General features: G+C 54.5%; 1 protein-coding gene, 1 long non-coding RNA gene and 2 pseudogenes across 2 annotated transcripts; 2 read left to right on the forward strand and 2 right to left on the reverse strand.

Annotated features, from left to right (window-relative positions):
• The window catches only part of LOC128820668 (uncharacterized), a 1,438,581-nt pseudogene that overhangs the window by 206,897 nt on the left and 1,209,156 nt on the right, over positions 1-22,528 (reverse strand).
• Positions 1-22,528, forward strand: part of LOC128820670 (zinc finger protein 850-like) — a 488,361-nt pseudogene that overhangs the window by 200,870 nt on the left and 264,963 nt on the right.
• LOC128820791 (uncharacterized) lies at positions 8,457-9,667 on the reverse strand. Its single transcript, XR_008440950.1, has 2 exons — positions 9,530-9,667; positions 8,457-8,517 (listed from the first exon to the last, which is right to left on the reverse strand). It is a non-coding gene; the product is annotated as an uncharacterized LOC128820791 (long non-coding RNA).
• Positions 18,277-19,382, forward strand: LOC128820699 (olfactory receptor 14C36-like). The gene has a single exon (XM_054001513.1). The coding sequence runs from the start codon at positions 18,277-18,279 to the stop codon at positions 19,207-19,209; it is 933 nt and encodes a 310-aa protein (XP_053857488.1). The 3' UTR covers positions 19,210-19,382.

Here is a 22,528-nt window from a genome sequence, read left to right on the forward strand (position 1 = left end):
GGATCCTGGCTGGGCCCGGGCTGGCGGCGGGGCAGGGCTCGGCAGCGGCCAGATGTCAGCAAGCGCAGCCACGGCCCGGCCCGGCCTCGGCCCCGCGGCCTCCCCTCCCCTGCCCGGCAGCCGATGGGGCCTGGCGGGCTCCCTGGGAAGGGGCCCGGCCCCATGGCAGGAGCCGCCCGGCCCGCCCCGGCCCAGACGGGGGCTGGCCCGGCCTTGGCACCTCTGTGCTGGCCAGAAGGGAAAGAGACCCAGCCAGGCTTCTTCCTCTTTAACTTGTGTCTTCACAGAGGCGAGTGCAGTTTCCTTAGTGGTTTAACAGATTGTCAGTTTTCAAAGCTAATTACTGATTGTTTTTTGTCTGACACGGAGGAAACTGCTATCAGCTTCTCTCAGGACATCACTTGTGTGATGCAAAACCACCACAACAGCACAGAGCACAGAGCTCCTTTGTCCATATGTAGTGGTCATGTGCCCAAGGCCTCAAAATCCCACCTTGGGAGATCTCTGGGTGCTCTCCAAGGTGTTTTCAAATGAAAACATTCAGCTTATAGTCTAAGAAAATCACCAGATTACTGGGCCAGCCTGACCTGTCTGTCCTGGCTACTTTTGTCTGGGAGCAAGTCATAGATTTACAGAATTTGGGAGGCCAAATTCTAATTTTGGCCATGGTCCCTTGGCAAGAAGGCTGTTTTTTTTCCATAGCAAGGAAGGAACAGAGCCTCAGTGTTTCAGGGGTAGATGAGAGGTGACCACCAGAGGCCAAGGCCAGCCAGAGCTGGCAGGTTTTGTTCTGAGAGATACCCTTAAAAATAGGAAATTTTTTAGAGAGGGTACCAATTTTAGCTATGGGCATCTGAAAAGAGGGACAGTTCTTTTCCATAGCAAGGAAAGCACGGAGCCCCAGTGCTCCAGGAGCTGACGAGAGGCATCACTTCGCATTCCAGCATCCGCCAGACCTGTCAGGTGGCCCCTGGGAGGCCAAGCCAGCCAGACCTGTTCCATGTGCCCTCGGTTCCATGGGGCCCCACAGTGTCCCAATGGTCCCTTGCTCCCATGAGGCCCTGAGGTGTCACAATGCCCCCTTGGTGACACGAGGCCCTGAAGGGTCCTCATGGTCTCCATGGTTCCATCAGGCCCCACAGAGTCAGAATGGTCTCTGGGTCCATGAAGCCCCGCTGTGTCACCATGGCCCCTTGGTTCCATGGGCTCCAGTGGTGCCACAATGATCCCCTTGGTTCCATGAGGTCCCCATAGTGTCACAGGGATCTCCATGGAAAGGAAAGAAGCGAGCCCCAGTGTGGCAGGGGCAGCCACCAGAGGCCAAGGCCAGCCAGACTTGGTGGTACTGGCAGATTTTGCCTGGGATGAACCCTTGGATATAGGGAATTCTGGACGCAGTTCCCCAATATTGGCCATGGGTGCCTGGGGGAGATGGATGTTTTTTTCCCATAAGAAAGAAAAGCACATGGTCCCAGTGTCTCAAAGGCAGATGAGAGGTGGCCCCCAGGAGGCCCAGCCTGCCACATCTGTTCCATGTTCCCTTGGTTTCGTAGGACCCCACAGTGTCACAATGGTCTCCTTGGTTCCATGAGGCCCTGGAGTGTCACAATGTCCCCCTTGCTTCTGCAGTGTCACAATGGCCCCGTGCTTCCATGAGGCCTTGCAATGTAACAATGGCTTTGTGGTTCCACAAAGCCCTGATGTGTCACAATGGCCCCTCGGCTCCATGCGCCCTCGCTGTGTCACAACGGCTCCTCTGTGACACTGCGGGCTGCACAAGGTCACCACGGACCCTTGGTTCCTTGGGGCCCCCGAGTTCCACAATGGTCTCCTTGATTCCATGAGGCAGCACAGTGTCACAATGGCCCCTTGGTTCCATGAGGTTCCGTAGTGTCACCATGGTGTCCTTGGACCCGCACTGTCACACCTGACCCATGGCTCCATGAGGTTCCCCAGTGTCACCGTGGTCGCTGTCAGAGGCTGGATGAGATCGATGTCCCGAGACCCCTTGGGATGCTCGGAATGCCCGTGTGGGGCCAGGGCCGGGTCAGGCCTTGGTTTGTGGTGGGACAGAGCCCCGCCCCCAGCCCTGGCCTGGCACAGCTGTCAATCACAGAGCAGGGGGCAGTGCCAATCCAGCTCTGATTGGCTGAGCTGTCAATCAATCAACACCAGCTGGTGCCTACCCTGACTCTGATTGGGCAATCAACTGGCAGTCCCACCCCAGGGGCGGGCCCATGGAGGCCCAGGGGGTTAAAAGCCGGAGCTCGAGGCCAGCCCATGGTCTGGATCCTGCCTTCTCCTGGGGTGCCTCTGTTGGCGACGCTGGAACCCGAGCAGTTGGTGCCTGTGTGTGTGTCTTTCTAGAGATCTTCTGTCTTTCTGTTGTTCTCTATTTCTTCTTCCTCTTTCTAATCCAACTTACCTGGAACATTTTTGGGTAACTTATCATCTTAAGGCTTAAAGGTTTTTAGGTTAAATGGGCTAAGTTAATGAAGTTAATGCTATTATAAGGGGTTTATGTTGAAATGGATGTTGTAATAAACCCTTTGCTCAAGTTCCTTGATTGTTTATATTTTGCCAGTAAAATTTTGTGTCATTTTGACCTCTTAGCTCCGTTGGTTAGAGCATGGTGCTGGTATCACTGAGACTGTGGATTCAAGCCCTGTGTGGGCCATTCACTGAAGAGCCGGACTTGATGATCCTTGTGGGTCCCTTCCTAACAAGAAGAATATTCTTTCATCTGGCCATGGTGAGAATATCTGGTTGGTGTTTCTCCTGAGCACCAAACTCATGTAAGGGAGCCTTTGGCTCCCCCCAGCATTTCAGTGTTCTGGGGTGTTACAGCCCCACAGGCTCAAATGGCCTCCTGTTTCCATGAGGCCCCAGAGTGTCACACTGGCCCCTTGGTTCCATGGGCCCAACAGTGCCACTGTGAACCCTTGGTTCCACAACTTCCCACAGTGTCACACTGGCCCCGTGGTTCCATGAGGATCTGGAGTGTCACACAGGTTTGTGACATTTGTCCTTGCTGCCCCTCACATCCCACTGCCCCACAAACAGCCCCGAGCCACCCGTGAGGGACAGGCCCTGCTGTGCCAGGCTGGGCTCAGGGCTTGGCCTTTCTGCTTCCCCCAGCCAGCCCAGGCCTTGCTCAGCATTGCAGTTCCCTGCTCTGAGCCTTTGGCTCCCTGCAGTCCTGGCCTCAAGGATCTGCTCTCACCAGTCCCTGGGGAGCCTTTGGCAGTCCTTGCCCTCAGTGGGGCCCAGTGATGCTCCAGGGGACCTGGAGTTTTGCTTCTGACTCCCTGAGCAGCTTCTTCAGCCTTCTCAGTGCCTGAGTGTCCTGGATTCAGTCCCAAATCCAATGTAGGGCTCATTAAAATACAAAAAGTCTTTGCGGGCTCTTTGTCTTCCTTCAATGGTCTTCAAGTCTCCAGGGCTTGTGCTACTGATTGGAGTCAGTTTGGAGTTCTGTTCAGGAGGAAGTTTTCAAAGTGCACCTCATGACCTTTTTTGTTTAGTCAAGTGAGTATTTTTTTATTTTCCACTTCAGAGAAGAGCTGATAGAAGCATTCCCCAGGTGACCTTGATCCTGAATGTCTCCTTAGGAGGTTTGGGCATGTAGAAGAATGAGCCCCTTGAGAGCTGACCCTGTTTGGACAAGCTGCTCCTCAGCCCCAGCCTCACCACGTCTGACATGGCCCACCTGGCACTGACATCCCTGTGCCCTGCAGCAGAACCTTGTCCCTGAGCTCTGCAGCTCCATGTCCCAGCCCATTGCACCGTGTCCCACCTGCTCTCCTCAGGGCTCTGCCTGCACACAGGCCCAGGAGAAGTTTTCCTCTTGGGAAGGAAAGAATGGAAAAGCCTGAGCAGGTTTCCTGAACAACAAACCCCACTCAGGAAGCACCTGCTCAGTACAGGCTGCCTGGAGTGGTGTCACCTTTCTAGAAGGGACAGTGTGACCAGAAATGATCTCTGGAAGCAGAATTCTCTGAGTCTCCCAGCTGGATTCTCTGTCCCTGTCCTTTCTCTGGATCTCTGTTGCAGATGGAAGCTGCTGGTGCCATCCTCACCTTTAACCTCTCTTTTGAATGCAAACAGATGTTCCCAGCTGTGTTAAGCAGGATTTGCTCAATGTTTCTATAAATCTTTTGTGTTCCCCATGGAAGGAAGGGGCCATTTTGACACTGAGAGGGTGACGTGGAAGCAAGGAGTCAATTGTGACCCTGGGGTCCCATGGAAGCAAGGGGCCATGGTGACACAGCAGGGCCACGTGGATCCAGTGGTCCATTGTGACACTGTGATCCAAGGAGACCATGGAGACACCCCCAGAACCTCATGGAACCAAGGAGCCCACGGTGACCCAGCAGGGCTGCATGGAGCCAATGGCCCATGGTGACACTGCCCATCCAAGGAGGCCATTTGGACACTGCGGAAGCTCATGGAGCCAGGTAGGCCACTGTGACACTGAGGAACTTCATGCCACCAAATATCCATGGTGACACAGCAGGGCACCACGGGAACCCAGGAACCGCTGTTGGCAGTGCGGAAACTCATGGAACCAGGGGCCCTTGTGGCACTGCAGAACCAACACAGCTGCTGCACCTTGTCCCCTGGCCCTGCACACCTCCTTGGGAGGCACAGCAGGGGCAGCACCCTGGGAGCCTTGGGAATGCCCCTCTGGGATCCATGGCACACGCTCCCAGGGGCTGGAATTCCAGTTCCCGGCCAGGAAAAGATCTTCCTGCCCTTGAAGGCAAAGCTCTTATGGAAGAGCCAAAAGCCAAGTGCAGCAAGATCCTACAGTGACATTTCACTGCCAGCCTTCATAACTTCACCCATGGTGGTTGTAGCTCCTGGATTGGGAATGAAATCAGGGCAGGGCCTTTGGTGGGAGCTGCCCTGGGTCAAGGGAGACACTGAGAGAGAAACAGAGCAGGCAAAGAAAGGCAGGAGAGAAAAGAGGACCCAAACACAAACAGCTGAGAAGGTGGCACTCTGTAAACAGAACTGCAACTGACTGAAAATGAATGTGACAGAAAGAAATAATTTTGTAACTTGTATTTCCTATCAAAATACAATTTCCTCCCTTTCTCACAAACTCCTCCTGGTGTCCTTCATCAGGGCTGTCAGAAAGTTCTTCGTTCTGAGTGGATGTTCAGACTGCAGCCGCAAGGAAACAGGGAATGGGGACTTTCCTGCTCCTGGGGAGTTTGAGATCCTCAGCTGAGGAGAGGAGGAGGCGCCAGAAGGAAAGGACAGCTGGGCTTCACCCTTCCTCAGGAAGCAGCTGCTCCCACAGGGATGTGAGGGCTGATCCCAGAGCCCCAAGGGTCACATTCAGGGCTGCCCTCAGGGAATGCTCGCCTGCTATTGAGGGGCAGCGTGGGAGCACCTGGATCTTGGAGCAGCCAGCTGCCCCCCATGTTTGGAGGTGCCTGAGGAGGGCTGGGACCATGCCAGGGACATCCTGCAGTGACATCCCCCCTGCCCCGCTCTGCGTGCGCTCAGTCCCAAACCTGACCCTGATCCTGGTCTCAATCTCACTCCACGTTTAGACACACTCACAGTTCTGTATTTAATCTCATCCCAGTGCCAGACTCGTCTAGCCCCAGACCCAATCCCAACCCCAGCCCTAAGGCCAATCCCATGTCTAGCCTTAACCCCAATCCCAGCTCTAATCCAAATCTCAGCTCCAGCTCCAACCCCAGCCCCAATTCCAGCCCCTTCCTAAATCCTCAGTCCAAACCAAATCCCAGGTTCAGCCTTTCAGGGGGTTTGGGGGTGTCTCTGTCTTTCTGACCCTGATGATGTTTGGGCAGGGTCACACCAGGGCTGAGAGGGACAGAGACCCCCCTGGCCTCCCCAGGGATGAGAAGGTCAGAGAGCCCCCCCAGCCCCGAGCACCCTCAGCGGTGAGAGGGACACAGAGCCCCTGGTCCCCAGCCCTGCACAAGCATTCCTTGAGGCCAGAGGGATGGAGACCGCCTGAGCATCCCCCAGGGCAAGGAGACAGAGACCCCCGAGCATCCCCTGGGCTGAGACGGAGAGAGACTGCCCTGAGTACCCCCTGGCACAGGGTGAGAGGGAGGGAGAGCCCCCAGGCATTCCCTGAGGTGTGAACGATGGAGACCCCCTGGGGAATGGCCTGGGGTGACAGGGACAGGGACAAGTCACTCAAAGGAAACTGTGTCCAGGTTTCCAAGAGTTCCTCCAGAAAGAGCCAGAGCCTCAGGAGAGGGAACCATGCTGTTGTTAAAGGCACTTGGGGTCACACAACAGTGCCCTGAACTCACTGAGCTAAAATAATGTCACAATCTGGTTAATAAAATTGTTAGAGTTGCCTCTGCCCCAATTAAGGTGCTAACGAGACCAAATCCCAAGTGGATTTTATTGAACAGTAAATGTGAGGTAGAGAGAGAGAGGAAAAAAAGAGCAAAGGGGGGAGAGCAAGGGAGTGACAGGGACAGAGACCTCCCCTGGGGCAGGGCAAGTGTGACATTGTCCCCTGTGTGCAGGGCCTTCCCAGGGTGGGGGTTTTACACCTGAGCCAGTTTGGGTAAGGGGGGTGCTGTTCACCCCCCACCCCGAGCAGGATTTCCTCACTGTTTCAGGTGACAATGTAAGATGTAACCAAAAGTGTGTTTTCAGTCACCATCTTCATGAACTGTGATAAACAGGTGGGGCAGTGTTCTTTATCTCTGCCATGACTCAGCCCTGATAACGCCCTCCAGGGGCCATCTTCTGTTAATGGGCCATTGAGTGTCACTGCAGGACTGATAAAATTACATCATCCCATTGTGGGATGCTCCACCCAGGGGGAGGAACCAAGCATTCCTACCTGCATATAATCTCACCCTTGCAACACCAGGACCACCTTGCCTACTGGATTCCCAGAGGACAAGAGCTCCATCAGCACCACTGGACCTTCAGAGGAAGACCAGACCCTTCTACAGGATCCCTGCTTTGACAGAATCACGTTCATCACTCCAACAGGACTGCAGCCACCATTTCATCAGACTGCTACCACCGCCCTGACCAACGGGGTGTCAGGTTATATCCTGACTCTGTCATATTAAGCCAGTGTTTCTGGATCATTGCCTTGATCCTAATTTTCTTATTAAATTATAATTCTGGTTTAGAGTGATTTGCTCCAAACCAGCACAAAACTCAATGTTCTCATCCCTTGTTTTCCTCCCAAAACAGAATTTCCCATTGCCAAACCTTCACCAGATGGAGGATAAGGCTGCAAGGATGAGGAAGATGCCCCGGGACACCCAGGCAGGTGAGGAGGAACTCAGTGCCCCTTTCCCTCTCTCTCCTGCTCCATCTCCCCCATGTCCTCCATGGCCCCCAGCTGCAGGACAACCCCGCTGCCGACGCCGTCTTGCTGGGGATGCACTGGGGGGATCTCCTTCCCCTTCCCTCTGGCACGGAGTCAAATCCCATCCTCTCCTTGTCCTTCCGCCCCCAGAGCAGGAGCTGAGGATGGAAACCAGGGAGGACAAATCCCCACGGCAGAACCTCATGGAAGAGGCCTTTTTGAGCGGCTCCATGGCACAGGAATCCAACGGGGAGGAAAAGCCCCAGAGATCCCACAGGAGGAGGGGCTGCAAACCCAGCCTAGGGTGGTCTGAGGAGGAAAGACCCACCCTGGGCCAGGAAGGTGGACAGAGCTTCAGCCAGAGCTCGGAGCTGGTGGTCCATGAGCAGCTCCATGATGGGGAGAAGCCCCACAAGTGCTTGGAGTGTGGGAAGAGCTTCAGGCGGAGAAACAACCTGATCTGCCACCAGATGATCCACACCGGGGGATGGCCCTACGAGTGTGGGGAGTGTGGGAAGGGCTTCAGCTGCAGATCCAACCTCATCATCCACCAACGCATCCACACTGGGGAAAGGCCCTACGAGTGTGGGGAATGTGGGAAGAGCTTCAGCCGAAGGTCCTACTTGATCAGCCACCAGATCATCCACACTGGGGAAAGGCCATACAAGTGTGAGCAATGTGGGAAGAGCTTCAGCCATAGGTCCAAACTGATCATCCACCAAATGGTCCACACAGGGGAGAGGCTCTACGAGTGTCCCGAGTGTCAGAAGAGCTTTCACACCAGCTCCAGTCTCCTTGTGCATCAGCAGATTCACACAGAGGAGAGGCCCTTCCGCTGCCCTGACTGCAGGAAGGGTTTCAAGCACAGCTCCACCCTCGTCAAGCACCGGCACATCCACACTGGGGAGAGGCCCTACGAGTGTCCCCAGTGTGGGAAGAGCTTCTCCAGCAGCTCTGCATTGACCCGACACCAACGGACCCACCGCTAAGGGAAGCCCTGCAAGTGCCCCGACGGCAGGAAGAGCTTTGTGCACTGCTCCAACTCCATCCCCCATGGGAGGACCCACGTTGGTCAGAGCCCCGGTGACCCACATTCCCTGTGATACACAGAGGGAAGACACCTGGCTGGTTATCATTTTGGTTTGGCCCTAATATTCTTCTGATCTATCTTCATCCCATAAAAACACCTCAAATAGGACAAAAAAAGAAAGAAATTTGTCAGAGATGTCTGAAGTCTCACCATTTCGCAGCTAATTGAGAGGGAATTTATAGTTTGGGGACATATTATGGAAGACTTGATGGTCCTTGGGGGATTTTGGGCAGTGTTCTTCATCTCTCTGCATTCCAAACAACAAACCACCGTCCCACTGAAAACAACGCAATCTTACCGCAAAGAAGCTCAATCCCATCTAAAAATGGCTTGTCCCCATCTCAAAAAACCTCAATCCCATGCCAAAATTACTCAGTTCCTTAGCCTCTAGGGTGAGATGCAGTTGGAAGAAGATTGGGAGAAGTGGGATCCAAATTTGGAGCAGTGGGATTGGGGTTGTGTGGGACTGGGTGGGCAGGATGTATTTTAGCAGTAAATAAAATATTCAGAATTATTCATTCCTGTCCCATTCATTTTCCATCAGTTCTGGTTTGTTTTCCCGAGTGCCGCCTTCTCAGCTGTTTGTATTTGTGTCCTCTTTTCTCTCTTGCCTTTCTTTGCCTGCTCTGTTTCTCTCTCAGTGTCTCCCTTGAGCCAGGGCAGCTCCCACCAAAGGCCCTGCCCTGATTTCATTCCCAATCCAGGAGCTACAACCACCATGGGTGAAGTTATGAAGGCTGGCAGTGAAATGTCACTGTAGGATCTTGCTCCACTTGGCTTTTGGCTCTTCCATAAGAGTTTTGCCTTAAGGGGCAGGAAGATCTTTTCCTGGCTGGGAACTGGAATTCCAGCCCCTGGGAGCGTGTGCCATGGATGCCAGAGGGGCATTCCCGAGGCTCCCAGGGTGCTGCTCCTGCCGTGCCTCCCAAGGAGCTGTGCAGGGCCCGGGGACAAGGTGCAGCAGCTGTGTTGGTTCTGCAGTGCCACAAGGGCCCCTGGTTCCATGAGTTTCCGCACTGCCAGCAGCGGTTCCTGGGTTCCCGTGGTGCCCTGCTGTGTCACCATGGATATTTGGTGGCATGAAGTTCCTCAGTGTCACAATGGCCTACCTGGCTCCATGAGCTTCCGCAGTGTCCAAATGGCCTCCTTGGATGGGCAGTGTCACCATGGGCCATTGGCTCCATGCAGCCCCGCTGGGTCACCGTGGACTCCTTGGTTCCATGAGGTTCTGGGGGTGTCTCCATGGTCTCCTTGTATCCACAGTGAGTGTCACAATGGACCACTGGATCCACGTGGCCCTGCTGTGTCACCATGGCCCCTTGCTTCCATGGGACCCCAGGGTCACAAGTGACTCCTTGCTTCCACGTCACCCCCTCAGTGCCAAAATGGCCCCTTCATTCCATGGGGAACACAAAAGATTTATAGAAACATTGAGCAAATCCTGCTTAACACAGCTGGGAATATCTGTTTGCATTCAAAAGAGAGGTTAAAGGTGAGGATGGCACCAGCAGCTTCCATCTGCAACAGAGATCCAGGGAAAGGACAGGGACACCTGGGAGACTCAGAGAATTCTGCTTTCAGAGATCATTTCTGGCCACACTGTCCCTTGTAGAAAGGTGACACCACTCCAGGCAGCCTGTACTGAGCAGGTGCTTCCTGAGTGGGGTTTGTTGTTCAGGAAACCTGCTCAGGCTTTTCCATTCTTTCCTTCCCAAGAGGAAAACTTCTCCTGGGCCTGTGTGCAGGCAGAGCCCTGAGGAGAGCAGGTGGGACACGGTGCACTGGGCTGGGACATGGAGCTGCAGAGCTCAGGGACAAGGTTCTGCTGCAGGGCACAGGGATGTCAGTGCCAGGTGGGCCATGTCAGACGTGGTGAGGCTGGGGCTGAGGAGCAGCTTGTCCAAACAGGGTCAGCCCTCAAGGGGCTCATTCTTCTACATGCCCAGACCTCCTATGGAGACATTCAGCATCAAGATCACCTGAGGAATGCTTCTATCACCTCTTCTCTGAACCGGAAATTTTAAAAAAATACTCACTTGACTAAAGAAAAAAATTATGAGGTGCACTTTGAAATCTTTCTCTTCAACAGAACTCCAAACTGACTACAATCAGTTGCACAAGCCGTGGAGATTTGAAGACCATTTAAGTAAGTGAAAGAACCCCAAAGGCTTTCTATATTTAAAGATCCCCATGATGGATTTGGGGCTGTGTCCAGGACACTCAGACACTGAGAAGGCTTAAGAAGCTGTTCAAGGAGTCAGAAGCAAAACTCCAAGTCCCTTGGAGCATCACTGGGTCCCACTGAGGGCAGGCACTGCCAAAGGCTCCCCAGGCACTGGTGAGAGCAGATCCTTGAGGCCAGGACTGCAGGGAGCCAAAGGCTCAGAGCAGGGAACTGCAATGCTGAGCAAGGCCTGGGCTGGCTGGGGGAAGCAGAAAGGCCAAGCCCTGAGCCCAGCCTGGCACAGCAGGGCCTGTCCCTCACGGGTGGCTCGGGGCTGTTTGTGGGGCAGTGGGATGTGAGGGGCAGCAAGGACAAATGTCACAAACCTGTGTGACACTCCAGATCCTCATGGAACCAAGGGGCCAGTGTGACACTGTGGGGCCTCATGGAAACAAGAGGCCATTGTGAGCCTGCGGGGCTGTAACACCCCAGAACTCTGAAATGCCAGGGGGAAACAAAGGTTCCTTTACTTGAGTTTGGTGCACAGGAGAAACACCAACCAGATATTCTCAACACAGCAGAATGAAAGAATATTCTTCTTGTTAGGAAGGGATCCACAAGGATCATCAAGTCCAGTTCTTAAGTGAATGGCCCATACAGGGATTGAACCCACAGCCTCAGTGATACCAGCACCATGCTCTAACCAACTGAGCTAAGAGGTCAAAATGACACAAAATTTTACTGGCAAAATATTGACAATCAAGGAAGTGGAGCAAAGGGTTTCATACAACATCCACTTCAACATAACCTCTTATCATAGTATTAACTTCACCAACTTAGCCCATTTAACCTAAAAAACCTTTAAGCCTTAAGATGTTAAGCTACCCAAAAATGTTCCAGGTAAGTTGGATTAGAAGAAGAAGAAAGAGAGAACAGCAGAAAGACAGAAGATCTGTAGAAAGACACACACAGGCACCAACTGCTCAGGTTCCAGCGTCGCCAACAGAGGAACCCCAGGAGAAGGCAGGATCCAGACCATGGGCTGGCCTCGAGCACCGGCTTTTAACTGCCTGGGCCTCCATGGGCCCGCCCCTGGGGTGGGACTGCCAGCTGATTGCCCAATCAGAGTCAGGGTAGGCACTGCTGGTGTTGATTGATTGACAGCTCAGCCAATCAGAGCTGGGTTGGCACCGCCCCTGCTGTGTGATTGATTGACAGCTCAGCCAATCAGAGCTGGGTTAGCACTGCCCCTGCTGTGTGATGGATTGACAGCTCAGCCAATCAGAGCTGGGTTGGCACCGCCCCTGCTGTGTGATTGACAGCTGTGCCAGGCCAGGGCTGGGGGCAGGGCTCTGCCCCACCACAAACCAAGGCCTGACCCGGCCCTGGCCCCACACGGGCATTCCGAGCATCCCAAGGGGTCTCGGGACATCGATCTCATCCAGCCTCTGACAGCGACCACGGTGACACTGGGGAACCTCATGGAGCCATGGGTCAGTGGTGACAGTGAGGGTCCAAGGACACCATGGTGACACTACGGAACCTCGTGGAACCAAGGGGCCATTGTGACACTGTGCTCCCTCATGGAATCAAGGAGACCATTGTGGAACTCGGGGGCCCCAAGGAACCAAGGGTCCATGGTGACCTTGTGGAGCTGCAGTGTCACAGAGGAGCCGTTGTGACACAGCGAGGGCGCGTGGAGCCGAGGGGCCATTGTGACACATCAGGGCTTTGTGGAACCACAAAGCCATTGTGACATTGCAAGGCCTCATGGAAGCACGGGGCCATTGTGACACTGCAGAAGCAAGGGGGACATTGTGACACTCCAGGGCCTCATGGAACCAAGGAGACCATTGTGACACTGTGGGGTCCCACGAAACCAAGGGAACATGGAACAGGTCTGGCTGGCTGGGGCTCCTGGGGACCACCTGACAGGTCCGGCTGACCTTGGCATGTCGAGGGCTGCTTTTCATCTGCCCCTGAAGCACTGTGGCTCTGGGCTTTCCTTCCTATAAGAGAGAACTGTCCTTGTCCTCCAGTGACCCAGGGTCAAAACCGAGATTATTTCTCCAAATTTTCCTATATTTCAAGGTTTGTTTCCAGATGAAATCTGCCACAAAAGACAGGTCTGGCTGCCTTGGCCATGCAGAGGCCACCTCGCATCTGTCTTTCAAACACTGAGATAATGTGCTTTTATATCTTGTGGGAAAAAACATCCATCTCGAGCAGGCACCCATGGCCATAATTGTGGATCTGCCTCCAGAATTCCCTATATCCAAGGACAGCTCCCAGACAGAAGCTGCCAGGACTGACAAGTCTGGCTGGCCTTGGCTTCCTGAGGGCTGGCACTCATGTGTCTCAGAAACACTGGGGGTCTGTGCTTTCCTTCTTAGAAAAAAGAACTTATCTTCCTGTCCCGGCACCCATGGTCAAAACTGGGATTCCACCTCCAAAACTCCGTATATCCAAGGATTGCTCTCAAATGAAAGCAGCCAGGACAGACAGGCTCTAGGCCTCTTGAGAGCTGCCTCTCACCTGCTATCCAAACACTGGGGCTCTGTGCCTTCCTTCCAATGGAAGATAATCTTCTTTCTTCTCAAGGTTCTCATGGTTAAAATAGAGATTCCTCCTCCCAAATTCTATATATCCAAAGATTCCTCCATGACAAAAGCTTCCAGGAGAAACAGGTCTGGCTGGCTTGGCCTTCCAGGAGCCACCTCTCTCTTCTTCTGCTCCTGAAAAACTTGGGCTCAGTGTTTTCCTTCCTACGGAATAGGACCGTCCTTCTTATGTATGCAGAAATGGCCGAAATTGGTATTCCACCTCCCAAATTCCCTATATCCAAGGGTTGTTCCCAGCCAAATTCTGCCAGTACCATCAAGTCTGGCTGGCCTTGGTCTCTGGTGGCTGCCCCTGCCACACTGGGGCTCGCTTCTTTCCTTCCCATGGAGATCCCTGTGACACTGTGGGGACCTCATGGAACCAAGGGGATCATTGTGGCACCACTGGAGCCCATGGAACCAAGGGGCCATGGTGACACAGCGGGGCTTCATGGACCCAGAGACCATTCTGACTCTGTGGGGCCTGATGGAACCATGGAGACCATGAGGACCCTTCAGGGCCTCGTGTCACCAAGGGGGCATTGTGACACCTCAGGGCCTCCTGGGAGCAAGGGACCATTGGGACACTGTGGGGCCCCATGGAACCGAGGGCACATGGAACAGGTCTGGCTGGCTTGGCCTCCCAGGGGCCACCTGACAGGTCTGGCTGATGTTGGAATGCCAAGGGCTGCCTCTCATCAGCTCCTGGAGCACTGGGGCTCCGTGCTTTCCTTGCTATGGAAAAAAAATGTCCGTCTTCTCAGATGCCCAGAGCCAAAATTGGTACCCTCCCTAAAAAATTTCCTGTATGCAAGGGTATCTCCCAGGAAAAAACCTGCCAGCTCTAGCTGGCCTTGCATTCTGATGGTCACCTCTCATCCCCCCGGGAAACACTGAGGCTCTGTTCCTTCCTTCCTATGGAAAAGAACTGGCTTTCTTGTCCAGGGTCCATGACAATAATTAGAATTTGGCCTCCCAAATTCCCTGTATCCAAGGATTGCTCCCAGATAAAAATAGCCAGGACAGACAGGTTGGGCTGGCTCTATCCTCTGGTGATTTTCTATAAGCTGAATGTTTTCATTTGAAAAACCTTGGAGTGGGCCCAGAGATCTCCCAAGGTGGGGTTCTGAGGCCTCAGGCACATGACCACTACATATGGACAGAGGAGCTCAGTGCTCTGTGCTGTTGTGGTGGTTTTGCATCACGGAAGTGATGTCCTGAGAGACACTGCTAGCAGTTTCCTCCGTGTCTGACAAAAAACCCAATCAGTAATTAGCTTTGAGAATTGACAATCTGTTAAACCACTAAGGAAACTGCACACGCCTCTGTGAAGACACAAGTTAAAGATGGAGAAAGCCTGGCTGGGTCTCTTTCCCTTCTGGCCAGCAAAGAGGTGCCAAGGCCGGGCCAGCCCCCGTCTGGGCCGGGGCGGGCCGGGCGGCTCCTGCCGTGGGGCCGGGCCCCTTCCCAGGGAGCCCGCCAGGCCCCATGGGCTGCCGGGCAGGGGAGGGGAGGCCGCGGGGCCGAGGCCGGGCCGGGCCGTGGCTGCGCTTGCTGACATCTGGCCGCTGCCGAGCCCTGCCCCGCCGCCAGCCCGGGCCCAGCCAGGATCCGCCGGGCCCCAGGAGCAGCCCCGGGCCGGGCCGGCTCGGCCAAGCTTCTGCCGCCCTTGGGCTTGGCCCGCAACCAGCGGGCAGGGCCAGGAGAAGCCATCGGCCCCGGCCGTGCTGCTGCTCTGCTCTGGCCTGGCTGCTGAGATCCTGGCCCTGCCCCCAGCGCCGCCCAGCCTGACACAGCCCCAGCGCAGCCGCTACACAAACCTCCATGGGAAAACAGCTCCGGCCGCAAGGACCCAGCCCGGCCGGGCTCACGCAACCATCTGCAGGCCCCGGCTCAGATATTGACTCTTCCCGTGCTTCCATCCTCCCTCCAGTGAGAGAAAAGGACAAAGTGCAGGCACACAGAGGAGCAACGTGAAGACACGGAGGTCAGTGAGGAGGAAGTTCAGTCCCAGATGGGAGGGATGAGGAGATGCCTTGATCTTGGGGCTGAAATCCTCTGGTAAACCTAAAACGCATTGAAAAGAAGGGGGAGATGAGTTCTTCAGCAAAGGCCTCCATGCTAAAGTAACCAAATGTTGAAGCAGCTGTGATCCCATGAGGAGTCTGAACAGAGAAAGAGAGAAGAGTGATGAGACCTTGTACCCTCAGGGAGAGAAGAAGACCTCTGTTCCCAGAGATGAAGATGATTTCAGAAAAAGATGAAGAGAACCTTTACTCTTAAACAGCTCATCTGTAAACTAATGCTCCATAAGCTGACATGGCCCATAAACACAGCTGTGGGAAAAGCTGTGAAAAAATGGGAGGGACTTCATGATTTCAGTTTTTCTGAGTGGCTGCTATTTGTGGAAATTGAGAGCCACAAGAGAACTGTTTTCTTGTGGAGAAGTCTCCATAGCATGAAATAGAGACACCTCTCCCTAAGTGAATAGAAGAAAGACTATTCTAGAGCTGGAAAACTGACTGAAAATTTTAGGTTTTGTCTCCTTACATTGTCAGTAAGAGTTGTAGGGAGAGGTTTTCTGAAAGTTTTGTCCTGATTCTTATTACTCTTTCTTTTACTGACTATTGTAAACTTTTCTTTATACGCATTTAAAGTTTTGAGCCCACTTTGCCTTTCTCCTAATCCTACCTCACAGCAGGAAATGAGTAAGTATATTCTAGTGAGTGCACTGGTAATTAGCCAACAATGAACCCACCACACTAATTGATGCATTGGCCGAGAAATCTCAAACTGGTAAACCAAAACCACTACAGAAACTTCCTGATGAACTGTAGTAGAGCAGAGGGAAATCAAGGCAGAGCCATGGTTTGTCAGGACTTGCTTGATCCTAATGAGCCCCGTGGTGCATTTGGAGCTGAGCCCTGGAACCTCAGGGCCTGAGAGGAGATTGCACAAACCTTTGCAGGAGTCAAAGGCAGAAGAAAAGCCCAAAGTTGCTGGAGTCTCAAAGAATAAATGGGACCCAAAAAGGTCCCTCCCCAACACAGGCTCCACATGGACTCCTTGGAGGAGAGAATTGGAGGCCAGGATGGCACAAAATCTTCTCAGAGACTCAAAATGGCACAAAAACCTCTCAGTGTGGAAAGGAAAATCCAAAGTACCTGAAAAAAGTTGAGTATCTCAAAGTATTAATGAGCCCCACAGAATGTCAGTACAAAGCTCTCAAGGGACTCGTTAAAGCAGATAATTGGGGCCATGATTGCACAAACCTCTCACAGAGTCTGTAGCAAAAGGGAAACACCAAGTGCCTTAAAAGAACTGAAGTACCTTGAAGCATTAATGAGCCCCACTGAGTGTTGTTCCTGACAAAGCCTCTCCAGGGACTAATTACAGCAGATAATTGGAGGCCATGATTGCACAAAGCTCTCAGAGACTGCAAGGCAAAAGCCAAAGGCAAAGTCCTTTGAAAAACCTGCAGTGCCTGGGAGCATTGTGGAGCCCCCAGGGCCATTCCTGAGCAAGGCTCCCCAGGGACTCCTTCCAGCAGATCCTTGAGGCCACTGGGATGTGGGCTAGGGGGGGATGCTGAGGGCAGGACAAGGGGCTGACAGTGGCCAGCCTGGCTGGGGCTGTGCCAGGAGGCCCCAGGGCCTCAGGACAAGGTGTCTCCTGACAGCCCTTGGTGGCACAGACCCTGCTGTGCCCCAGGCCACCAAGGCTTGGCTTCTCTTTGTCCCCACCTGTCATCAGTGCCTCCAGCTCTCTGCTCTGCCTGGGGCCAGGGGACACTTTCTCACTCGTGTCCCTCAGTGGGACCCATTAAAAGTCAAAGAAACTTTGGAGTTGGATTCTGACTTGGAGCTCTGGAGAGGTTTCTGCAGCTCCCTCTCAGGGCCTGATGTTCAGGGCCTGAGCACAAAGCCCCAGAGGCTCATTCAAGTCCTTGTGCTGTGTCTGTGCTGCTGAGCTGGGCCGGGCTCCTGGCACAGAGGGTGATGCTGGTAAGCAAGCAGAGCTTCAAAAGCACATTTCTCTGGATGAGCAGCTCTTCTCCCAGCCCAGCAGGGCTGGGGCACTGCCTGCAGCCAGCGCGGGCACAGCCCAGAGGCACAGAGAGCTTCAATCAGTCAGGGCTGGGAAGGTGCTGAGAAGTGCCTGGGGCAGAATCACTGCCAGCCCTTGGCACAGGAACCTCTGGCTGCAGGACAATGCAGCTGCAGCTCCTGCAGTGATCTCCTCCAGCTGGAACACCCCAATGCCCACAGCCCCTGTGAGTACATTCTCTGATGGTCTCTTGTGCAGAGCAGCCAGGGGTGCCCAGGGCTGTCCTGCAGAGCAGGGTCCTGCAGCCCAGGGCGCTGTGCTGGGCCAGGGACTCTGCTGCCTGCCAGGGACAGCTCTCAGCCGGCCCGGGGAGCTGCTCCCAGCACTGGGGACAAGATGTGGGTGGAAGGAGACAGCGGGTAAGACTTGGAAGTGTTCTCATTGTGTGGTGATGATGCTGCATTGTTCAGGACAGCTCCCGGCTTGGCATTTAACTTCAGAACATTTCCAAGCAGATTATACAGGGAGCACAGCAAGACATGGGCTGAATAAAAGGGAAAAATTCTGCATTTTTAATCTACTGTTCTGTGTTGCTTGAATGGGAAATTGCTCATAGATATTCATCTGCCATTTCAGGTTGAGAAAAATAAAAAAGTTTTCTTTCAGATATGAAAAAACCAGGCAGTGACAGAAATGAGCACAGGGCCCCTTAGAGGCAGTGTCGCTTTTCCAGCCTCTGCAGGGTTGCTCTGACGTTACCATCAGAGCCTGCAGAGCCAGAGCTGCCCCTGGGCAGTGCCTGAGCTGGGAGGGGTCTGCAGGGCAGAGCTGAGCCCCCAGGGCTGGGCTGGGCTCTCGCAGCACTGGCAGGGCCCAGCCCTGCTCACAGGGAAGCAGCTGCTGGCAGGGACAGCTCCAGGCAGCAGAGCCTGGGCAGGCAGTGGGGGGAAAGTGCCCCCAAGCTGGGCTGGGATATTTAAAGTCCTCTCAAAACCTAACTATTCCACGATTAATTTATTACAGATCCCCATGGCAGCCACAGCATATGTCCAACAGCAGCTCCATCAGCCACTTCCTCCTGCTGGCCCTGGCAGAGACGCGGCAGCTGCAGCTCCTGCACTTCTGCCTCTTGCTGGGCATCTCCCTGGCTGCCCTCCTGGGCAACGGCCTCATCATCAGCGCCGTAGCCTGCGGCCACCACCTGCACACGCCCATGTTCTTCTTCCTGCTCAACCTGGCCCTCAGCCACCTGGGCTCCATCTGCACCACTGTCCCCAAAGCCATGCACAATTCCCTCTGGGACACCAGCACCATCTCCTACACAGCATGTGCTGCACAGGTTTTCCTGCTTATCTTCTTCCTTGGAACAGAGTTTTCCCTCCTGACCATCATGTGCTACGACCGCTACGTGTCCATCTGCAAACCCCTGCACTACGGGACCCTCCTGGGCAGCAGAGCTTGTGCCCACATGGCAGCAGCTGCCTGGGCCAGTGCCTTTCTCAATGCTCTGCTGCACACGGCCAATACATTTTCCCTGCCCCTGTGCCATGGCAATGCCCTGGGCCAGTTCTTCTGTGAAATCCCACAGATTCTCAAGATCTCCTGCTCACACTCTAAACTCAGGGAATTTGGGCTCACTGCTGTTAGTGCTAGTTTAGGAATTGGTTGTTTTGTGTTCATTGTTTTCTCCTATGTGCAGATCTTCTGGGCCGTGCTGAGGATCCCCTCTGGGCAGGGACGGCACAAAGCCTTTTCCACCTGCCTCCCTCACCTGGCTGTGGTCTCTCTGTTTGTCAGCACTATTATGTTTGCTCACCTGAAGCCCCCGTCGATGTCCTCCCCATCCCTGGATCTGGCCCTGTCAGTTCTGTACTCGGTGGTGCCTCCAGCCCTGAACCCCCTCATATACAGCCTGAGGAACCAGGAGCTCAAGGCTGCAGTGTGGAGACTGATGACTGGATGCTTTCAGGAACATTAAACTGCTGGTCAGTTTCTGCAGATCACTTCTAATAAAAGTCATCTTTGATACTTGTTGCTTTGCTTGTGGGCATTTTTTCCTTTGTTTTACTTTTTTCATCTTCTCCCCAAGGAAATGTCATTGTTTGTGCCATTTCTCATTTTGTTTCTCTCCACCTTCCCAGTGGCCACAGATTGTGTCCGTGAGGGTCTGCGCTCTCGGTGGCATTAAAGGAACTCAAGGATCTCCCAGCAGAGTTTTCTGCAGAGATGCCCTTTTGTTGCCTTCTCTGGAGCTGCAGCAGCAATGTCTGTGTGCAGAGCTGGGGGCAGATCAGTGCTGGCACAGCAGCTGTGCCCAGCAGCAGCAGCAGCACTTGGTGTTGGCAGTGCTGCTCCCGTGGCCCTGCCCCGCTGCCCTGGTGGCCCTGGTGTTGCTGCAGGGCCTGAGTGCTCTCGGGGCCGGGCACAGTCCTGGGGGTGGCAGTACCGGGGCTGCAGCAGGGACAGGCCATGGGCACTGCTGGGGCAGCGCTGACGCCTCAGGCCAGGGCCTGGGGTGCGGGGATTGCTGGACTCCAGGACGGTTTGGGTGGGTGGTGACGAAGGATCTCTGAGGCCCGGTCTTTAGAGCATAGGGTTTATTATAAAGGATGAAGGGCCCTGCTTAGAGTTGCTAGCCGCAACTCGTGGCAGGCCCGGGGAGAGCGGGGGGAGAGAGAGAGATGGTGCCAGGTGGGTGTCCCAGCAGGAAGGTCCGAGAGAGAGAGCGTCCGGTCCCTCGGCCACACCTTATCAGGGGGCTTCAAGGTGGGCTGGGACAGGACTTGGGCCAATGGGGTTACAGACATCGGATACTTCAGGGGAGGGTTACAGGTATGGGATGAACCATACATTGGGGGGTGAGACAGGACATTCCATTTGACCTTAGGATCTATCAGAAAGGGGGGATTGCATTATTGTTTTCGGGATGCTCAGTAATGAAGGTTTGGTATTTCAAACCTCATTTTCATCTCGATATCTGTATTCTCTGATTCTTTTGCCAGGCCCTCATATTTATAGGGCCTTGCTATTTCATCTTCCCCAACACTGGGGGCTCCAGGCTCCTTGCCCAGGCTCTCTCAAGAACACGGCCAGGCCAATGCTCAGCACAGAAAACCCCCGTCAGCAGCCCCAGGCTGGCCGTGGGCAGGCTGGGGGCAAACAGCACGGCTGGTGCTCTGCCAGGGCCCTGGGGGAGACGGGAAGGAGCAGCAGAGCAGGGGCTGATCCATCCCCAGTGCGCTGCACAGCCCAGGGCAGCGTCCCAGAGCGTCCTCATGGAGCTGCCAACAACATCCCCCCTCTGCAGCCCTGGCCTCTCCCCCAGCTCACACAGGTGCCACATCCTTGCAGGCACAGATACGGCAGCGCTGGCTCAGGAGCCCCTGTTTGCATTGCACACAGCAGGCGGGAGCACCCCCGTGCTGGTGCTGTGGGGACATGAACCTGAGGCAGCACAAATGCCATCAGCCCCTGGGGCCAGGAAGGGCTGGGGGACGCCAGGGAAAGCACTCAGCTTTGTCCTGGCCTCTGCACTCAGCCAGAAAGTTTGTTCCCATCAGCTGGGACTTTCCTGTCCCACTGCAGACGCTGTTGCTCAGAGCCAGGGCTGCCTGGCAGCCACCCCCAAACTGCCCTGAGCATTTCCTTGGCTTCACCTCTGCTTTCTTTACTCTTCCTGCTACAAATTTCTTTCTCTTGACCACCCCTATTCCCTCCCCTGCACACAGCCCATCCCTGTTTGCCCTTTCCTCTCTGGCCCCACTCCCCATTGCAGTTCCTGACTTGGCACCATGGGAACGTCCCTTGGGGAGCAGGATCATCCCACAAGTGCTGCAGGAATTGTCTGCAGGCTCCTGCAGTGCCTGGTGCTGCTCCCTTGCCAGAGGCAGCCCAGGCCAGGGGGGCACATCTGGGCTGCTGTGTCTGCCTGTGGGGCTCCCTGTTCTGGGCAAGGAGGAGGAGCTGCAGAGGCTCTGCAGGACTGACAGGATGGGCTTTGGGGCTGTGAGGAGAAGCTGAGGGACCTGGGCTGCTGCAGCTTCTGAAGAGGAGGCCCAGGGCTCCTCCTGCAACTGCTCCAAGGGTGGTTTCAGACAATCCCAGAATCAGCAAGGTTGGAAAAGACCTTGGAGATCATCAAGTCCAACCTGTGCCCTGACACCGCCTTGTCTCCCCTGAGCCTCTTCTTCTTGGACTTGTTAAACCTCTCCTTGTTGGATTTGGGCCCTGGATCCAGCCTGTCCAGGGCCCTGTGCAGAGCCCTCCTGCCCTCCAGCAGATCAACACTCCCAGACAACTTGGTGTCACCATGGTTCCATGAGGCCCCAGAGTGTCCCAATGGTCTCCATGATTTCATGAGGCCTCCCTGTGTCACAATGTCCCTTTGGTTCCATGGGACCCCTTGGTGTCACAAAGTCCCTTGGATCCTTGGGCCCTGCAGTGTCACAATGGTGCCATGGTCCCCCAAGGCCCTGCAGTGTCACAGTGGATCCTTGGTTCCATGAGGTCTGGCAGGGCAGCAATGCTCTCCTTGGTCCCACAGTGTCACAATGGCCTCTTGGTCCCAAGGGACACTGTTGTGGTCTGTGGTGGTGGCAGGCACGACTTTCCCTGAGAGTGTTTTGTGCTAACGGGCAGGAGCCACGAGAGGCCCAGCACACACACACACACACACGGAGCAGCTCGGCAGTGAAGACACGGGAGGGTCCAGGCATGGAGCTCCAGCCAGGGTTTATTAGGGTCTGACGCTCCAGGGGTCTGGGGGTTAAAGACAAAGACAAAGGAGGGTTTAGGGTATAAATACAGGAAAAGAGGGGGTGGAGAAGAGCATCAGGGATCCAGTGGTCTGAGGGCTCAGGGGTGGTACACAGGGAAAGTGACTGACAGGGCTCACCCCCAGATTGGGGTGACCCCGGGAGGCGGTAAAGTCTCTCTTCCAACCCGGGCCTTCAAAGAAAGACTCAGTAGTCTTCATTCATCCGGTCTCAAGGTAGTTTATTGCATGTTATCTCAAGGCACACACACTCCCTGACATTCCCTCTGACTCCTTCTCCCTCTGCGTCTCTCTCCGTCTCCGTCTCCATCTCCATCTCTGTCCCTTTCCGTCTCTCTCCGTCTCTCTCACCCAAGGGCTGGTGCCATCTTTTATATCACACATTACGTGTTAAATGTTTATAGTTTTTCCTCAATGCCTATCACCTATATTGAACAGGGACTTTCTACTCTAAACCAATCTGTGAGTGCCAACATCACCAAGAACATGGGGAATAGGAAGGAGAAAGAAGGAGGACAGGGCA

This window comes from Vidua macroura, chromosome 30 (assembly GCF_024509145.1).
Source record: "Vidua macroura isolate BioBank_ID:100142 chromosome 30, ASM2450914v1, whole genome shotgun sequence".
In the NCBI taxonomy this organism is placed as follows: domain Eukaryota; kingdom Metazoa; phylum Chordata; class Aves; order Passeriformes; family Viduidae; genus Vidua; species Vidua macroura.

What these genes read in the sequence shown, in the direction of transcription:
- LOC128820699 (XM_054001513.1), top strand. Translation starts at nt 18,277, where the DNA reads ATGTCCAACAGCAGCTCCATCAGCCACTTCCTCCTGCTGGCCCTGGCA.